Source organism: Cherax quadricarinatus, unplaced genomic scaffold (genome assembly GCF_038502225.1).
Source record: "Cherax quadricarinatus isolate ZL_2023a unplaced genomic scaffold, ASM3850222v1 Contig1159, whole genome shotgun sequence".
Lineage (NCBI taxonomy): Eukaryota > Metazoa > Arthropoda > Malacostraca > Decapoda > Parastacidae > Cherax > Cherax quadricarinatus.
Window position 1 is genome coordinate 85,001 of NW_027196185.1, and position 18,580 is coordinate 103,580.

Here is an 18,580-nt window from a genome sequence, read left to right on the forward strand (position 1 = left end):
TACACACACACACACACACACACACACACACACACACACACTTCATATGTATTCAATGATATTAGACAAATAATTGAGCAGAAAAAAACTTTCAACTCTCAGACATAACTGTTAAATAAAAAAAGGTGAAGAAGAAAAAGCGAACTTGACTGGAAGAAACATTAGAAGTTCCTCAGAATAAATTACATATTTCTCCATATCAGTCACACAAATTCCAGTTATGAGTAGCTGATATTTTAATGCCCTCTGAAGCATTATAAATTTCAGGACGGAATAAAACGTTCAGAAACCTTCCATTTCTGATTTGTTGTGCAACTGTGAAGTGTTCACTTTTCTTTGTATTTCTCAATATACCTGTCCATCAAATTTATAATGTTGTTGTTGTTGTTGTCGTCGTTTTTGTTGTTATTATTATTTTTATTCTTATTAGTATTATTATTAATACTATTATTGTTTATATTAACTATTATGCAATAAGTAAACAGATGATATCATAATCTACAGAACAACCACTGTAAAAGATATGTTTTTTTTTGGCACCCAAGTGGCTAGTTTATGGTGTATCCACATGTTCTTGTGCCACCGTCCACAGGATGGATATCAGTTGCACAATAAACTAGCCACTTCGGTGCCAAAAAGTTATCTTCCACATTGATTGTTCTGCATATTATGTGGAAAGAATAGAGAATTTCCAACCGATTTCATGATTTCTCACATCAAAGAATTATGATATTGTGAGAAATCACGAAATCGCTTGGGAATTCAGTATTCTTTTCACAGTGGATGCTCTGCACATTAACTATTATATTTCATCATTGCTGAGCGGTACTGACCAAGTCATGGTGGACGCAGGACAGCGGAGATGTGGGGCTCCCTTGTGCCGTATAACATACTTGGTCCAGTAGACGGCCACATCTGCTGGTTCTTGTGGACGATCCTTCATAACTTTGGACCTTCTTGCTACTTCAGCTCTCATGCTGCCTCGTCACACACACCAAGAAATTATTTGTATTATTTATTTGATTTACAAATAGCATCATTACCCACGTCATGTTAGCTAATTCTTGAAAATAGAGATGCCTTAGTTCTGGTGAAGCACTCTTGATTAAAAATAAATAAAACTACCATCTCGATCTTTGGATCAAGTCTAATGAACCTCTATTTTCCAGATGATATATAACATTAATATAACAAAAGTAATTACAGTTAGCTATTCCCTTTCGGGTTTTGACACCTTAGATAATCTATTTCCTTTCATACTGCGGATCATCTCCAGCATTAAGTTAAGTTTTTTATATTATTAACACGTCGGACGTTTCTCAACGAGGCAGTGTGACTCGAAAAAGAAAAAAACTATTTTATCATCACTCACTTCATCAATGTCTTGCCAGAGGAGTGCCTACACTACAGTTCAAAAGCTGCAATAAATTTACAGCATGAGATTTGGATCAGTTTCTCTTATTCTCAAAGGTCTCTAGAGTATACCTAGAGAGGATTATCGGGGGTCAACGCGGCCCGGAAGGAAGCAATCATTGTTTTGAAAAATATTCACTTTCATTATATCCATTATCATATTCTTTCATAATCCCTTACAGGGATATAACTTCCCTTTTAATTATATAACGAGCGCTTGTTAGACCCGACCGATGTGTTGCCTTGTGGAGAAATATTGAAATAGTCATGTCCATGTATGTCTGGAGAGATCTTGTGAACGAGTGATGGTAATATCTTTATCTTTTTCGTCAACCTTGGTGGGAAAAACTGAAGCACTGAAACAAAGTCAACCTTTACGATACAACTAAAATCTTGTGGTCACAATTACCTCTTATCATTCATGATGATGCTGATCGCATTCTTGAGATTATCAAAAGTAAGTTGTTGCCAGAGAAGAACTCTGCCCCAGCCGTCCCTCTGAGCAGTGTTCATGTTGGAATACTGGTCAGCAAACACAGGCATTCCCAGCACCGCCACACCGTGGTACATGGACTCCAAGGTGCTCAGCAACCCACCGTGTGTGATGAACAAACGCAAGCGAGGATCACCTGTATTAAATAACTAGTTACCTTTTTTCCCTCTCTTCTTCCCCTTCTCTTTCTTCTTCTTTGAAAATCCTTTTTATTATTATCATTTTTATTATTTTATCTATTAGGAAACACAGTGAAAGTTCCAAATATTGCAGTAGTTTCTGTAAGGAACACGTATAAATTATGTACATAGTTGTTATTCTGTCGCTGGTATGTCACAGGTGTCTTCTGAAAAACTCTGTAATGCTGGATTTTTGTCTTCGTTTATTGGTCTTATTTATAATATATTTAATGTGAATTAATGAACCTGGTTAAAGTCCTGTTGGGTCTGCAGCAATTTTCAATGAGAATCTTACAACATCCGAATAGAATTCATTATTAATAAAAAACTTATTATCAAATACTGAACATTATTTTTTCCACATTACTTGAATAATGATAAAAAAGTTATAAAATATTTTTTTAGCATGAATTAAATATTTTTATTTTAAAATACTTCAAAATAAATTAGAAATGATGTCTTAATATTTGTTTTTTTTTTAGCGATAGGTCTTGATGTAAGGCTTAAGATTTACTTACCAAGAATATCTTGTTGTGGGAGCCACTTGCCAAGACGGACATTTGGTGGTAGGTCATCCATGGTGTCCTGATCCCACTTCCATAAGACTCTCTGCTTGAGGGAAGCAAACACTTGAACCAAGGTTGTGCGGTACCTGTGTGTATAGTGTGTTAGCTGAATTATACAGCTGCTCTCATCTACTGAACCGTAAAAAAAATGTCAAATATAAAGACAAAGAAACAAGTTGGAGAACAAGCTTTATAATAACATGTCGCTCTGAGTAGTGTTTTATAAAGTTATGATAATGCTTAAGACTGAACATGCTTCAGTTGTCCTAACTAAAGTTTGTTCTACAACCTACGTCTTTGTCTCCAGACCTGTCAGTAATTAGCTCTTCCCTCTGGTTGTGACAATACATGCACGTCAAACTGTGGAATTCATAGTGTGATCCAGATTATAGTTATTTAAATATCCTGGTAATAAAATTACAAGTTAAGATGCATTAGTTAAACTAGTTGTTATATCTTTAATAAAAATTGAAAATATATAAACTCAAATGTCGCATAAAAATATGAACAGATTTTCCTATGTGGATAAAATCCTTCATTCAACTCCTACAGTACATAATTTAAGGAAAGTTTACTGGGCGACAGATCATAGGCATAACATGTGCATATAACTTTTTAATTATTATATTTTTTAGAAATTCAGTGCAGTGCAAGAAAAAAAAACTTAATGAACAGGAACTTTACACTTGTTCATAACAGATCTTTACATTAATTTATTTTAAATTATAACAGTTAATTAATATATTTCTAAACAAAAATGTTCATTAGTAACAGTTATGTAAAGTAAAAGGACACAAGTGCAACTAATGTGACATTTATTGTGGCAACGTTTCGCTCTCCAGGAGTTTTATCAAGCCATTACAAACAATACATGGACACAGAGGGTATATAAAGGCTCAGAGTGAGGTGCAATACTAGTGAGGTAACAATTCGATGTTCACTAGTGGTAGTAGTAGTAGTAGTAGCAGTAGTAGTAGTGACAAAAGTAATACAATATGATAGAGCAATTGACTCGTACAAGAGTAAAAGGATATAAAAGCTATTACTTGGGTAACATAAAAATAGGTTGGACAAACATAGACTGGAAAGAGGCAGCTTGTTTCAGTGTTCACTCTCTGTAATGTGCCTTGTGTAGTATAACAGGAGAGACTATGTGATGGCAGGGTTTACTGTTTTCAGGAGGATTCTTGCTAAGACTTCGGAGATGGTGAAGCTGCCGTTGTTTTGTTTAATTGTATTCGAAACAGCGATCAGTGCTGATTCGAGGCACTTGCGTCTGCGGAAATTAGTTTCTTTGATCACTAATAGGGCGTCTCTGAATTTCATGAGATGACTGGTGGAATTTCGGTGTTGTACACAGGCGTTGTTCAAGTTATCGTTCCTACATGCGTAAATGTGTTCATTGAGGCGGGTGTCGAGGTTTCTTGCTGTTTCACCTACGTAAATCTTGTCACAGCCTCCACAGGGTATAGTGTAAACTCCTGCATTGACTGGTTCGTACAGCGTGGAAGGAGACAATCGTATTACGACAATCCAATCTACACCAGAGCACTGCTTACTCACGATGCATTACTCTAACAGAGTAAAGATCAAACCAGCGAGTGGCACAACCAATGAGTCGTCCAAACTAGCACTTGCAGCTGTCGTTAGTGGCAGGCTGCAAGTCAAATGTAATGCGATTTTATCGCTCAAAGAGGCCTTTGTTGTCGTCTGTACAGACGACACAGAGGCTGAGAAACTACTTACCACCACTGCTACTACCACTCTACGAGACCAGGGATTTCTTGTCTTGACTTCCCCAGCACTGAGGGCCAGGAGAACTGTGTTCCTCAAGCGACTCGACAACCTTATCACTGTACAGGCCACTGAAGAAATCAAGTCATCTATCGAAGCAAAGAACCCTTGGGCCAAGGTGGACTTCATTACTAAAATACCCAATGCTTCATCCATGCTGAAGGTCACCTTCAGTGACGTCAACATGGCAGCCAGAGCTCTCGCTGAGGGCCTGGCTATTCACTACTTCCACATCAACCGAGCCTTCATCGAAGCAGAGAAATTCCAACATATCTCACAGTGCTATAATTGTTACTCATACTTACACACCACAAATGATTGTCCTACCAAGGACAAGAAGTTCTGCTCCACCTGTGGCCGTGAGGGTCATGACTTCAAGAATTGCACTACTGCTTCACCACCTAAATGCTTGAACTGCAAGAATGACCACCATACTCTTGCTGCCAGGTGCCCTACCAGAAGAGACATACTCAAGAAACAACAACAACAAAAGAAACCCAACCCACAAGCAACCACATATTCTGCTATCGCCAAGCTTCAAGCAGACACTACCAAGATACTACATGCCACGCAAGCTGCTCCCACCACTTCCCTGCCAGCACCTATTGCCGACTCCACCAAGATTCTTTGTTGCATTATGTATGCTCATGTACAGAATGCAGCTGAGCCTGGTTCCTTCAACACCACCATCAATGAACTTTTCAAACTAAATAATATGCCTGGCCTCACATTCCCTGCATCACCACCTTCCACTGAGATCCTAAAATCTACTGCAAATATTACCAGCATCACCGCTGCTCCACCGCTGTCACAACCTCCACTAGACACAGAGATGGACCAATCAGAGACCTCTGAGACGTCGGCAAAACCCACCAATGAGAGTCCACTACCGCTTTCATCCACTGCTAGAGCAACTGACCAGTCGGAAATCTCGCCTTCACCAGTTCAGCCACCAGCCAAGAAAGCAAAAACACAAGACACTGCGGATGCACCTCACGGTGCCACTGTCACTGACACTGCTGCACCACAACGGGTCCGATATCTGAAGGGTGTATACTTCTACACAACCAAGGAGTATAAGAACACAATGCTGTCTTCAGAAATCCATCATCACCTCCAGGACGGAACAGTCAAGTATACCTACGACCAAACTGCTACATACACCACTGAAGACATGACCAGACTACTCACTGCCAACACCCAACACCTTGTGGAAGTCAGATACACCTCAAAGAGAAAATTCAGGATGCTTCAGAATAGGGACCTTGAAGACGGTACCCTCGTCTAGCACGACTATCCATGACCATTCACCCAGCACTTTGCTGTCCGCTAAAGCTGGGGTGTGGCTCCAATCAACCCTGTAACTGCTGCCTCTGCCCGACTGCGCTTCTCTTTGGGGAAGTCAGCGCAAGATAGAAGAAGACGACATCCTCCAACCGGAGGGCCAAGAAAGAAGAAAGATGATTATCGTCACCCCCCACCCGGGGGGCCACTGCCGGGTCACCATCTGGAGAAGACCTGGGCCAGAAGGACCTGCGAATCAACATGAATGAAAATGAACACCAACACACGACACTCCACACAGGAGAGCACAGCGCTAGCACGATCGACACCATGCATTGCCCTTCTAGGACATGGTTGGTGCCAGAGCCCGAGTTTGTACCTTACAAGATGAGGGGGGTACTTGTGCCTCCTCCCATGGGAGACTTAGGTCTCAGACACTCCCTAGACAGGGAGCCAGTGCCGGGCCACCACTTGGAAGGGCCCGGGCCGGGAAAATACCGGCGAATCTTTAACAACAATGGCAGGGTTTACTGTTTTCAGGAGGATTCTTGCTAAGACTTCGGAGATGGTGAAGCTGCCGTTGTTTTGTTTAATTGTATTCGAAACAGCGATCAGTGCTGATTCGAGGCACTTGCGTCTGCGGAAATTAGTTTCTTTGATCACTAATAGGGCGTCTCTGAATTTCATGAGATGACTGGTGGAATTTCGGTGTTGTACACAGGCGTTGTTCAAGTTATCGTTCCTACATGCGTAAATGTGTTCATTGAGGCGGGTGTCGAGGTTTCTTGCTGTTTCACCTACGTAAATCTTGTCACAGCCTCCACAGGGTATAGTGTAAACTCCTGCATTGACTGGTTCGTGGTGCTTGGATTGTGTCCTGGTTAGATCCTTTATTGAAGTGCTAGAAGCGATGGCGACTCTGGTGTTAGCTTGTGAAAGTACTTTCGAGACGTTCAGTGCAACCTGGCTGTTGGGAAGAATTATAACTTTGTTGGGAGTTGTGTTGATGCGTGGAGAATTAATGATCTGAAGAGCTCTTTTCTTGCAGTCTTTGATGAAAAAAGAAGGAAAATGTAACTCAGTGAATGTTTGGTGAATATATGTACATTCCTCGTCAAGAAACTCAGGACTGCAAATTCGGTATGCTCTTAGGAAAAACCCGATGATGATGCCTCTTTTGGTCTTGGTATCTTGACTGGAATAGAAGTGTGTGAGATCATTTTTATTGGTGGGTTTCCGATAAACTTGAAATCTTAGGTTGTTGTCTACTTTGTGAATGAGGACGTCGAGGAAAGGTAGCTTGTCGTTGGACTCTTCTTCTAGTGTAAACTGGATCGCCGGTTCAACTGCGTTGAGCCTTGCCTGAAGATCCCGTACATCAAAACGTTTTGGAGTTATTACGAGGACATCGTCCACGTAACGTAACCAAGTGACGCTTGAAGGGATGATGTTGGCGAAGTGTTCGGACTCTAGGTGTTCCATGTATAAGTTGGCTAGGACGGCACTTATGGGGGACCCCATTCCCATGCCGTAGGTTTGTGAAGAGGGAAGTCACATCCAAACTGCAGTTTGGATGTGACTTCCCTCTTCACAAAAGTACCTACCAAAAAACCATCGAGGTTCTCCGACGCAAAGTCAATCAGGACCTTAATATTCCTCTACCTCCCGGAGATTTTGTTGACTTGATTGAACTCTGTGTTAATTTCAATTGTTTTTCTTTCAATAACAAGCTCTACAAACAAACCTACGGCATGGGAATGGGGTCCCCCATAAGTGCCGTCCTAGCCAACTTATACATGGAACACCTAGAGTCCGAACACTTCGCCAACATCATCCCTTCAAGCGTCACTTGGTTACGTTACGTGGACGATGTCCTCGTAATAACTCCAAAACGTTTTGATGTACGGGATCTTCAGGCAAGGCTCAACGCAGTTGAACCGGCGATCCAGTTTACACTAGAAGAAGAGTCCAACGACAAGCTACCTTTCCTCGACGTCCTCATTCACAAAGTAGACAACAACCTAAGATTTCAAGTTTATCGGAAACCCACCAATAAAAATGATCCCACACACTTCTATTCCAGTCAAGATACCAAGACCAAAAGAGGCATCATCATCGGGTTTTTCCTAAGAGCATACCGAATTTGCAGTCCTGAGTTTCTTGACGAGGAATGTACATATATTCACCAAACATTCACTGAGTTACATTTTCCTTCTTTTTTCATCAAAGACTGCAAGAAAAGAGCTCTTCAGATCATTAATTCTCCACGCATCAACACAACTCCCAACAAAGTTATAATTCTTCCCAACAGCCAGGTTGCACTGAACGTCTCGAAAGTACTTTCACAAGCTAACACCAGAGTCGCCATCGCTTCTAGCACTTCAATAAAGGATCTAACCAGGACACAATCCAAGCACCACGAACCAGTCAATGCAGGAGTTTACACTATACCCTGTGGAGGCTGTGACAAGATTTACGTAGGTGAAACAGCAAGAAACCTCGACACCCGCCTCAATGAACACATTTACGCATGTAGGAACGATAACTTGAACAACGCCTGTGTACAACACCGAAATTCCACCAGTCATCTCATGAAATTCAGAGACGCCCAATTAGTGATCAAAGAAACTAATTTCCGCAGACGCAAGTGCCTCGAATCAGCACTGATCGCTGTTTCGAATACAATTAAACAAAACAACGGCAGCTTCACCATCTCCGAAGTCTTAGCAAGAATCCTCCTGAAAACAGTAAACCCTGCCATCACATAGTCTCTCCTGTTATACTACACAAGGCACATTACAGAGAGTGAACACTGAAACAAGCTGCCTCTTTCCAGTCTATGTTTGTCCAACCTATTTTTATGTTACCCAAGTAATAGCTTTTATATCCTTTTACTCTTGTACGAGTCAATTGCTCTATCATATTGTATTACTTTTGTCACTACTACTACTACTACTACCACTAGTGAACATCGAATTGTTACCTCACTAGTATTGCACCTCACTCTGAGCCTTTATATACCCTCTGTGTCCATGTATTGTTTATGTCTTAAATGCTACAAATTCGGCCACGACAAAAACACATGCACATCTACACAAGTCTGCTCCAGATGTTCAGCAACTGGCCACTTCTGGAATACTTGCAACCTCCCTCTTAAATGTTCTAACTGCGGCGGGTCACACACTGCAGTTGCAAATTCCTGCCCTTCTAGAAAGCACATTCTCTCCTCCCTCAGAGCAAACCAACCTCCCTCCCTCCCCAACCCCTTCCCTGCTCCTCCCTCCCCTTCCTTACCTCCCTCCCCTTCCACACCTCCCTCCCCTACCCCCAATGCCTGGGCCTCCCCACGCACTTGGTCTACCTCTTCTACTCTACACACATCAAACACCAACACACAGACTACAAGCACTTCTCCTTCTACACCCACACTAGACTACAAAACTAACTGTCAACTTGCCACTGCTGCCCACTCTGCGATGGTAATCTCACAAGCTTACCAATCAGACTACTCACATGTCCTTAACCTAATCTTGTCTGCTAACAATCTTCCCTCTTTAATTATCCCTCCTTCCTGCTTCTCTTCCAAGCCTCCTACAACCTCTCACTCCTTCCTCTCTCCCACCCCCCCACTTCCTACTCCCACCAGCTCTCCTCCTCCACTACCTCTCTTCACTACTTCTACACCTCCCACCAACACCCCTACTGCTACGACCACCCCTCCCCCCACTTCCTTACCCACTTCATCCCCTTCCAAAGCTTCCACTTCCTCACAGCTTACCAAAACTTCCACTTCCTCTGCATCCACCTTCGCCCACTCCACCACAACCAAAACCTCATCCAGGTCCAACTCCACCTCCTCCAGACAAAATCCACTCAAACCTAAACCTACCCCAACTTCTAACGGACAGACCAAAGAACATAAAAACAGATCCATCTCTTCCTCCCCCTCCAGGAAACGGGTCCGTAGCACCTACAAACACACATCCACTGATGGCACCACTATCACGGGCTTTAATCCAAACTCCTCCCCCGACATTAACTTTGCTAAGACGAAACCATTAAATCACGTTTAAGGCGATTCAGTTCAACGTACGTTCTTACTTTACAATTAGACACCTACTGGCCGAGCTCCTTGAAGCAGAGAGGCCAGATATTGTTTTGCTAAACAGTACCTGCCTCAAAGCCCCTCAATGTATCCGCCATTATGGTTATACTGCACTACAGTCCCCCTATGATCCCCACGATGGGGTTGCCATCCTTGTCAATTCCAACATAAAACATGAATTTCTCCCAATCCCTTTTATTCACCAACACTGTCTTGCGGTCAGAATACACACCCACCTTGGCCCCTTTATATTTTTCACCACCTATGCTCGCCCAAACACTACTCTCAACATACACGACCTCTCCTTAGTCTTCAACTACACCAACACACCAACTTACATACTAGCTGACATGAATGCCAAACACACTGCCTTTCATCACACCAGTAACAACCAACTTGGTCACCAATTACTCAACTTCACAAACCATAAACACCTAATTCATCTTGGCCCAGACTTCAATACCTTCTTCAACCACACGGGCCAAGGCAAACCAGACATCATTCTGGCAAACCGAGCCAGCTCTCTATTTCAACATTACATCTCACCTGGCCCTATTACAGGCTCTGATCACATCCCAGTCATCTTACACATCTCCTCCAACCCTATCCTCATTCCAACCACACCTTCATTCTCCTACAAGAACGCTGACTGGGATGCTTTCAAACAACACATAGACAATATTAACCTCACCTATGACTACAACAACAAACCTATCTCTGACATCGATACTCAACTTGATCTCATCCAGGACACCATTACACAAGCAGCCAACATCGCAATACCAAAGAAAACTCACACCACTCGTTATTCCTTCAAACCGTCACTCAGAACAAGAAGACTAATTATCTGCTACCACAACCGCTTCCTCTACAACACACATAGATTTAATCAAGTCCGATTAGATCTCACTTACCTTAGAAACAACATTTTACACAGCCTAGACCAAGACCACAACAATCACTGGTCACGACTAATACAACAAGCGGACAGGCAGCGTGTTAAAAACACTAAAGCCTTCTGGAACTTTATCAAAAAAATCAGAGGCACTACTCCCACCAACAAATTCAAACACATCACCCACAACAACACACACATCTCAGACCCACAGGCTGCTACCAACATCTTCAAACACATCTGGGAGAACATCTTCCACGCTCACCCACCTCACCCTAACGTTATTCAACACATTCAGAACATAGAACACTGGAACACTGCACACACACAAGAAACAACACCAGACAGCCACATACATCTAGACACTCTTACCTCCTCCCAAGAACTCGACACTCCTTTCACCAACACAGACATTAAAACTCTCCTCAGACACCTTCCTCCAAAGGCTCCTGGTGCCTCTGGCCTAAACCATATTATCCTGAAACACCTTCCTGACTCTATCATTACTGCCTACACAAACCTCCTCAATGCCTCCCTTGCCTCTGGATACTTCCCTTCCCTCTTCAAAGCTGCTACTGCTATCCTCCTTCCTAAACCCAATAAAGACCACTCTGACCCTAGAAACTATCGCCCTATCAGCCTCCTCGAAACTTTAGGAAAACTCTTCGAAAAACTCATTAATCATCGCCTTCGCAGATACCTGGAACATAATTCTCTACTTTCAGATGGCCAGTTTGGCTTCAGAACACACAGATCCACACAGGATGCCATTAACATCATTCTCAACTACATCCACATAAACACAAAACAAAGAAACAGGACAGCCCTGGTTGCAAAAGACGTTGAAAAAGCTTTTGACACTGTGTGGCACGAGGGGCTCAAGTACAAACTCTGCACTAACTTTACCCTGCCTCTCAATACTCGTAAACTCCTCTGCAACTTCCTAGACGGCCGTACCATGAGAATCAAATTCCAAGGCTGTTACTCTGACTACTTCACACTAAATGCTGGAGTACCCCAGGGATCTGTCCTTTCCCCTACCCTCTACATTTTATACACTAACGACATTCCAACACCTATATACCACAACTCCATCACACTAGCCTATGCAGACGACATTACACAACTTATCACTCATGCCAATATAGATACACTCACACACAAAACACAAAATGAGGTTGACAGGATAGCCATCTGGGAACAAAAATGGAGGATCAAAACCAATGCAGCAAAATCCAGCATTACGTATTTTAACTACAGGAAACGTGATCCTCCATTACCTGTCGAACTCAGAACAGCTGACACCCGCACTTACTTCCCTATCACACAATCTGTCACTGTCCTTGGCGTTAATCTTGACTACCTTCTTCGTTTACACGGACACATTCACTCAAGGCATGCAATAGCTAGTAAGGCCCTTGCGGGCCTCTACAAGCTGAAACATGCCTCTCAACGCACCAAACTACACCTCTACAAATCCCTAATACGTCCTCTGATAACTTACTCTCCTCTAGCCCTCTCTCTTGCAGCAAAAACAAACTTACTTAAACTGCAGCGTGTCCAGAACAAGGCGCTGCGCTGGGTGCTTGATGTCAGATGGGAGGACTTCGCCACAAGCGAGTCTCTCCATGCCCAGTTAGACGTCCCTGCGCTGAATCTGTACTGGAAGAGGCTCAGTGACAGAAAGATAGACAAACTTGAGACACGACATGACTACTGGACCTCTCTCCTTGACGAAGACATTCGCAGACCCACAAACCAACACAACCTTTTCTACTCCTTGCATGATCCTGCTCCTAACCCTACTTACAAATAACCTTGGATCCGCTGACAGGTACCTTCTAAGACAGGTACCATTCTCTGACCCACGTTCGCCTTAGCTTTTTTGGGTTAAGACATGACTCAGTTCTGCACTCCTCTCTAGCTCTAAACGTCGCAAGTCCCTTACTCCCAGCTCACCCCACCGGAGTCCCAACAGAAGAACCGGAATTTCTCTTTTCAATATCTGTCCCACGATCGCCTTTGCTGCTGGGTTAAGCCCTGGCTCTATTTCTACGACTAAGAACACTCCTCTCCAGCACTATTCTTCGTCTGTCCCGTCTTCCCCGCTCATCCCATTTGGGATCTTACCTGAACTTTCGTTCGTTCGTTCATGTATTGTTTGTAATGGCTTGATAAAGCTCCTGGAGAGTGAAACGTTGCCACAATAAATGTCACATTAGTTGCACTTGTGTCCTTTTACTTTACATATTGTCGGTAATTCTACCAACTTTATTACAGTAACAGTTATATTGAGAGCATAAAGTTGGTGTCGGCAGCTGATGGATCACAGTGTACACGTCAAGTACTTTTAAGCGAGATATATTATCAACTATTTATTGCCCTTATTGAGTAGAGTAGTTATATAGACACACACAAACATACACTGCTTTACTTCTTTTAGAATTAAGAAGCATAAAAGAGAATTTTCAGGTGCAATACTGTGAGGAATTAGCGACAGGTAAATTTGCAACAGTTTCAAAAATCAAGTTCCATGCATGGAGATTCTCAGTAAGTAGTACAGTTTGCCAGTGTTACGAATAAAGGTAATGAATGGTCTGCAAGACATGGTTATAATGAGAGTGGAACAAACACGACTCAGCAGTATATTTTCCACCCGCTATATACAGGTATGTACAATATGTACAGACAGAATAATAAATGCACATCACCGTGACAGATGGCAACACAGATGCCAGAAAGAGTGCACCGTACTCAACCAGCAGGTAGGCAAGTCTGCCAATGGTTACCGCAAGTGAGCCACGTTCCTTCAGCTTTGGTGGGCTTGCCTGTGATTGGTCAATGAACAAATGTACTGATTTAATGACGGCTATCCTATCGATCGTTAAACCCTTAGCACCCGATTCACTGGATGAGAGGCAGCCTATATAGGAATGTGACATTCTCTTCGCATGCCACACCGTATGTGATATCATATGTAGGGGGAAGATTCCCCCAAGAAAATTATCAGATTACTTGATCACAAATCTCTGTTAAGAAATTCTCCCCGAAATTTTCTTCACCACATCTCTTGTTGAATTTGGTGATTTGTTTTACACATGTGAGGGGTTTAGACATCCGAAAGGCACGTATGAACTTGTTAGGAGTGAGTGAAGACAAGTGTTTTTGTATGACTTAACATGCTGTTGGAGTGTTAGCAATGTAACATTTATGTAGTAATTCAGGCAAATTCTTTAGCCAGACTTGAGCCCTGGAGGGCTGGAGATAGGGCAGTTTTAAGAGGCATCTGAACTGTAGTATCGGAGTGCTTCTGACAAGACACTGATGGAGTGAATGACGGTGAAAAAGTTTCTTTTTTTGTCACTATAATAATAATAATAATAATAATAATAATAATAATAATAATAATAATAATAATAATAATAATAATAATAATATAAGTGAATAGTATTTAGATAAGGCTAAAGAGGTCTTTGTGGCATTTATGGATTTGGAAAAGGCGTATGACAGGGTGGATAGGGGGGCAATGTGGCAGATGTTGCAAGTGTATGGTGTAGGAGGTAGGTTACTGAAAGCAGTGAAGAGTTTTTACGAGGATAGTGAGGCTCAAGTTAGAGTATGTAGGAAAGAGGGAAATTATTTCCCAGTAAAAGTAGGCCTTAGACAAGGATGTGTGATGTCACCGTGGTTGTTTAATATATTTATAGATGGGGTTGTAAGAGAAGTAAATGCGAGGGTCTTGGCAAGAGGCGTGGAGTTAAAAGATAAAGAATCACACACAAAGTGGGAGTTGTCACAGCTGCTCTTTGCTGATGACACTGTGCTCTTGGGAGATTCTGAAGAGAAGTTGCAGAGATTGGTGGATGAATTTGGTAGGGTGTGCAAAAGAAGAAAATTAAAGGTGAATACAGGAAAGAGTAAGGTTATGAGGATAACAAAAAGATTAGGTGATGAAAGATTGAATATCAGATTGGAGGGAGAGAGTATGGAGGAGGTGAACGTATTCAGATATTTGGGAGTGGACGTGTCAGCGGATGGGTCTATGAAAGATAAGGTGAATCATAGAATTGATGAGGGAAAAAGAGTGAGTGGTGCACTTAGGAGTCTGTGGAGACAAAGAACTTTGTCCTTGGAGGCAAAGAGGGGAATGTATGAGAGTATAGTTTTACCAACGCTCTTATATGGGTGTGAAGCATGGGTGATGAATGTTGCAGCGACTAGAAGGCTGGAGGCAGTGGAGATGTCATGTCTGAGGGCAATGTGTGGTGTGAATATAATTCAGAGAATTCGTAGTTTGGAAGTTAGGAGGAGGTGCGGGATTACCAAAACTGTTGTCCACAGGGCTGAGGAAGGGTTGTTGAGGTGGTTCGGACATGTAGAGAGAATGGAGCGAAACAGAATGACTTTAAGAGTGTATCAGTCTGTAGTGGAAGGAAGGCGGGGTAGGGGTCGGCCTAGGAAAGGTTGGAGGGAGGGGGTAAAGGAGGTTTTGTGTGCGAGGGGCTTGGACTTCCAGCAGGCATGCGTGAGCGTGTTTGATAGGAGTGAATGGAGACAAATGGTTTTTAATACTTGACGTGCTGTTGGAGTGTGAGCAAAGTAACATTTATGAAGGGGTTCAGGGAAACCGGCAGGCCGGACTTGAGTCCTGGAGATGGGAAGTACAGTGCCTGCACTCTGAAGGAGGGGTGTTAATGTTGCAGTTTAAAAACTGTAGTGTAAAGCACTCTTCTGGCAAGACAGTGATGGAGTGAATGATGGTGAAAGTTTTTCTTTTTCGGACCACCCTGCCTTGTTGGGAATCGGCCAGTGTGATAATAAAATAATAAAAATAATAATAATAATAATAATAAATAAATAAATAATAATATATTTTATATAACTTTTGAATACCTTCAGTATGTTGGAGTTTTCTTACCTATCTACACTGAAGAGGACACTGTCATTACAACAGTCCATCCTCTGAACCTCAGTCATCATGACACTTGCAAAATCAGTCATATGGATACCTTGTTAACGGAGCCTTGAACAGTTGAAATATGACATAGTTACATGAGGTGTTCGCTCGGCAGACTATTTTATCGTCTTATATTAATATTTTATCTTTGTAAACTAACCTAACCTAACTCAACCTAAGTTAGAAATGGGTTGCGAACCTTATGTGAAAGTGAGACAATTTTTGGAGAAGTGGGTTACATTTCCATTATTTCCTGACTCTATGATATTTTTTGCACAGAATTTTTTTCTTCGCTGAAACACAAGTGTCCATTTATACTATAATGTGAGCAGGGGCAAGAAAGTGTAAGGAAACTTGCCCATACTTTTCCCAGACCTGGATACTTAACCCGGTAGCTCTCGGTTGTGTGCCAAGCCTGGACTCTAAATAAAATCTGAAGAGGGGATTAATTCCTCTTCCTTCAAGGATGTGCCTGGAAGCTAGTGAAGGAATCTCGATTCAAGGAACTGGAGGTACCGTTTCCTTACTCGAAACATATATAACCCCGCTTCAGTTCGTATTCCTTAAGCATTGTATGGCCAGTACGGGTTTAGCGCCCTCTATTACAATAATCTTATTAAGAAACATTGATAATTCTTACTGCTCTGGCATACTGGAGGGCGTGACAGCTGAGCCAAGACTGAAGAAGATGAAGCCAGCATCACCAGCATCTTGTACCCAGTCTTCAAGCTCCTTTAAGAAAAGATTCTTCATGTAAAATAATTTTTTATTATTTTTTTATTAACACATCGGCCGTCTCCCACCAAGACAGGGTGGCCCGAAAAAGAAAAGCTTTCATTATCATTCATTCCATCACTGTCTTGCCAGAGGCGCGCATACATTACAGTTATACAACTGCAACATTAACACCCCTCCTTCAGAGTGGAGACACTGTACTTCCCATCTCCAGGAATCAAGTCCGACCTGCCGGTTTCCCTGAATCCCTTCATAAATGTTACTTTGCTTACACTCCAACAGCACGTTAAGTCCTAAAAATTATTTGTCTCCATTTGCTCTTATCTAACGCGCTCACGCACGCTTGCTGGAAGTCCAAGCACTCTCGCACACTAAACATCCTTTACCCCCTCACTCCAGCTTTTCCTTGGCCGACACCTACCCCGCCTTCCCTCCACTACAGATTTATACACTTTCGAAGTCATTCTATTTCCTTCCCTCCTCTCTGCATGTCTGAACCACCTCAACAACCCCTCCTCAGCCCTCTGGATAATAGTTTCGGTAATCTCTCACCTCCTCCTAATTTCCAAACTACGAATTCTCTACATTATTTTCACACTACGCATTGCTCTCAGACATGACATCTACACTGCCTCCAGCCTTCTCCTTGTTGCAACATTCACTACCCATGTTTCAGACCCCTATAAAAGCGTTGGTGTATAGAATATATCACATCATATTAAAATGAGAATTACACAGCACCGAATGAATTCAATCGACTTTGTTTTGAATACTGAGAACTAAAAGTCGTGTGACGCAGCGCAGCTAGACGTACAGTCAGTTGCGCTTTGTATGAATGTTCGTGCCTGCAAACACAAAATCAAAATCTTCGACGTATAAAGAGAACCAAATTCTCCAAGAAAGTGCTGAGGCTTGGCCATTAATAGATAACAGAAACAGGGTTTTAAGAACACATCCTTGTGGAATTCCTCAGCTTAATCAATAGCAGCTTTTTAAGCTGTTATTGATCCAGACACTATTATGTTGTTTTCTAATGGAAGCTTTGAGAATAAATGGGAGTTGGCCTTGTAGAACCAAGGAAACAAACTAGAAATGTGTAGGAGGTAACTTACTTGTGTGAGAGGTTGTGATGGACGCAGGTGTATGCCTCCACAATGAACCACGGCAGGAACATAAGGACGAGCTGGGTAATCGATGGTTTGAACACTGTAGAAATTCAACAAAATCTGACCTTTGTTAGCCTTAAACATGTATAAAATCACTTTTGTTTTCTTTAAAAGGCACAAAAAACAGAATGTGCAGCAGGTCTCACAACGTTTCGTTCAATGCTGAGTTTTATCATGTTATGATAAAGCAACACCAACTAAAACGTTGTCAGAATTGAAAACTTGCACTGAAAAATGTCTCTCTTTAATAATTTTCTCAGTCCATATTTCCGTTCTTCCTGGTAATTCCATTGTCAAATCACTCTGGGGCGAGAAAAGTAGAGAAGGCGAAACGACCATTCTTAAGAGTAAGGGGTAAAGGGGAATTTTCGGTAGCAGAGTAGAAAGAGTAGTAATAGTAATAGTTGTAGCAAATGTAAGAAGACTTGTAGCAAATGTAAGGAGACTTGTAATAAATGTTAGGAAACTGGAAGCAAATGTTAGGAGACTTGTAGCAAACGTTAGGAAACTTGTATCAGATATTAAGAAACTAACAGTAATTGTAAGAAGACTTGCCTGCTCGTATATTCGTCTCTTGGGATGTGAATCAATAGCTTTAACCCCCAAGCTATACCCATCACTCGAATAATGTTAATAATAATAATAATAAAAGTTGTAACTAACCTATTAATCAGTACAAGACTTGCATTTGAACCGATTTCCGAAAGACTGGGCATATCATCTGGACAAAGGCCGCGGCGACGACATTCAGATTCCATTCTGTGGAAAATGGAGCACGTGAAACCCTGACTAGCGTTGTCCTATATTATTTCTTCTCTGTTAGGTAAGACACATATGCAACAGTTTGGTATCTTTATTTCGAAACGTTTCGCCTACACAGTAGGCTTCTTCAGTCGAGTACAGAAAAGTTGATAGAAGCAGAAGATACTTGAAGACGATGTAATCAGTCCATCACCCTTAAAGTTTTGAGGTGGTCAGTCCCTCAGTCTGGAG

The 18,580-nt window shown here is 42.1% G+C and overlaps 1 protein-coding gene across 1 annotated transcript; it reads right to left on the minus strand.

The window, feature by feature from the left end:
• Positions 1-787: 787 nt before the first annotated feature.
• On the minus strand, positions 788-17,662 carry LOC128686306 (UDP-glucuronosyltransferase 2B14-like; the record flags this gene model as incomplete). The annotated part of the gene is made up of 5 exons (XM_070080868.1): positions 788-977; positions 1,823-2,042; positions 2,604-2,737; positions 16,327-16,433; positions 17,534-17,662. Coding segments are annotated over 5 exons (765 nt in total), but the record flags the coding sequence as incomplete, so codon positions are not given.
• Positions 17,663-18,580: the final 918 nt, after the last annotated feature.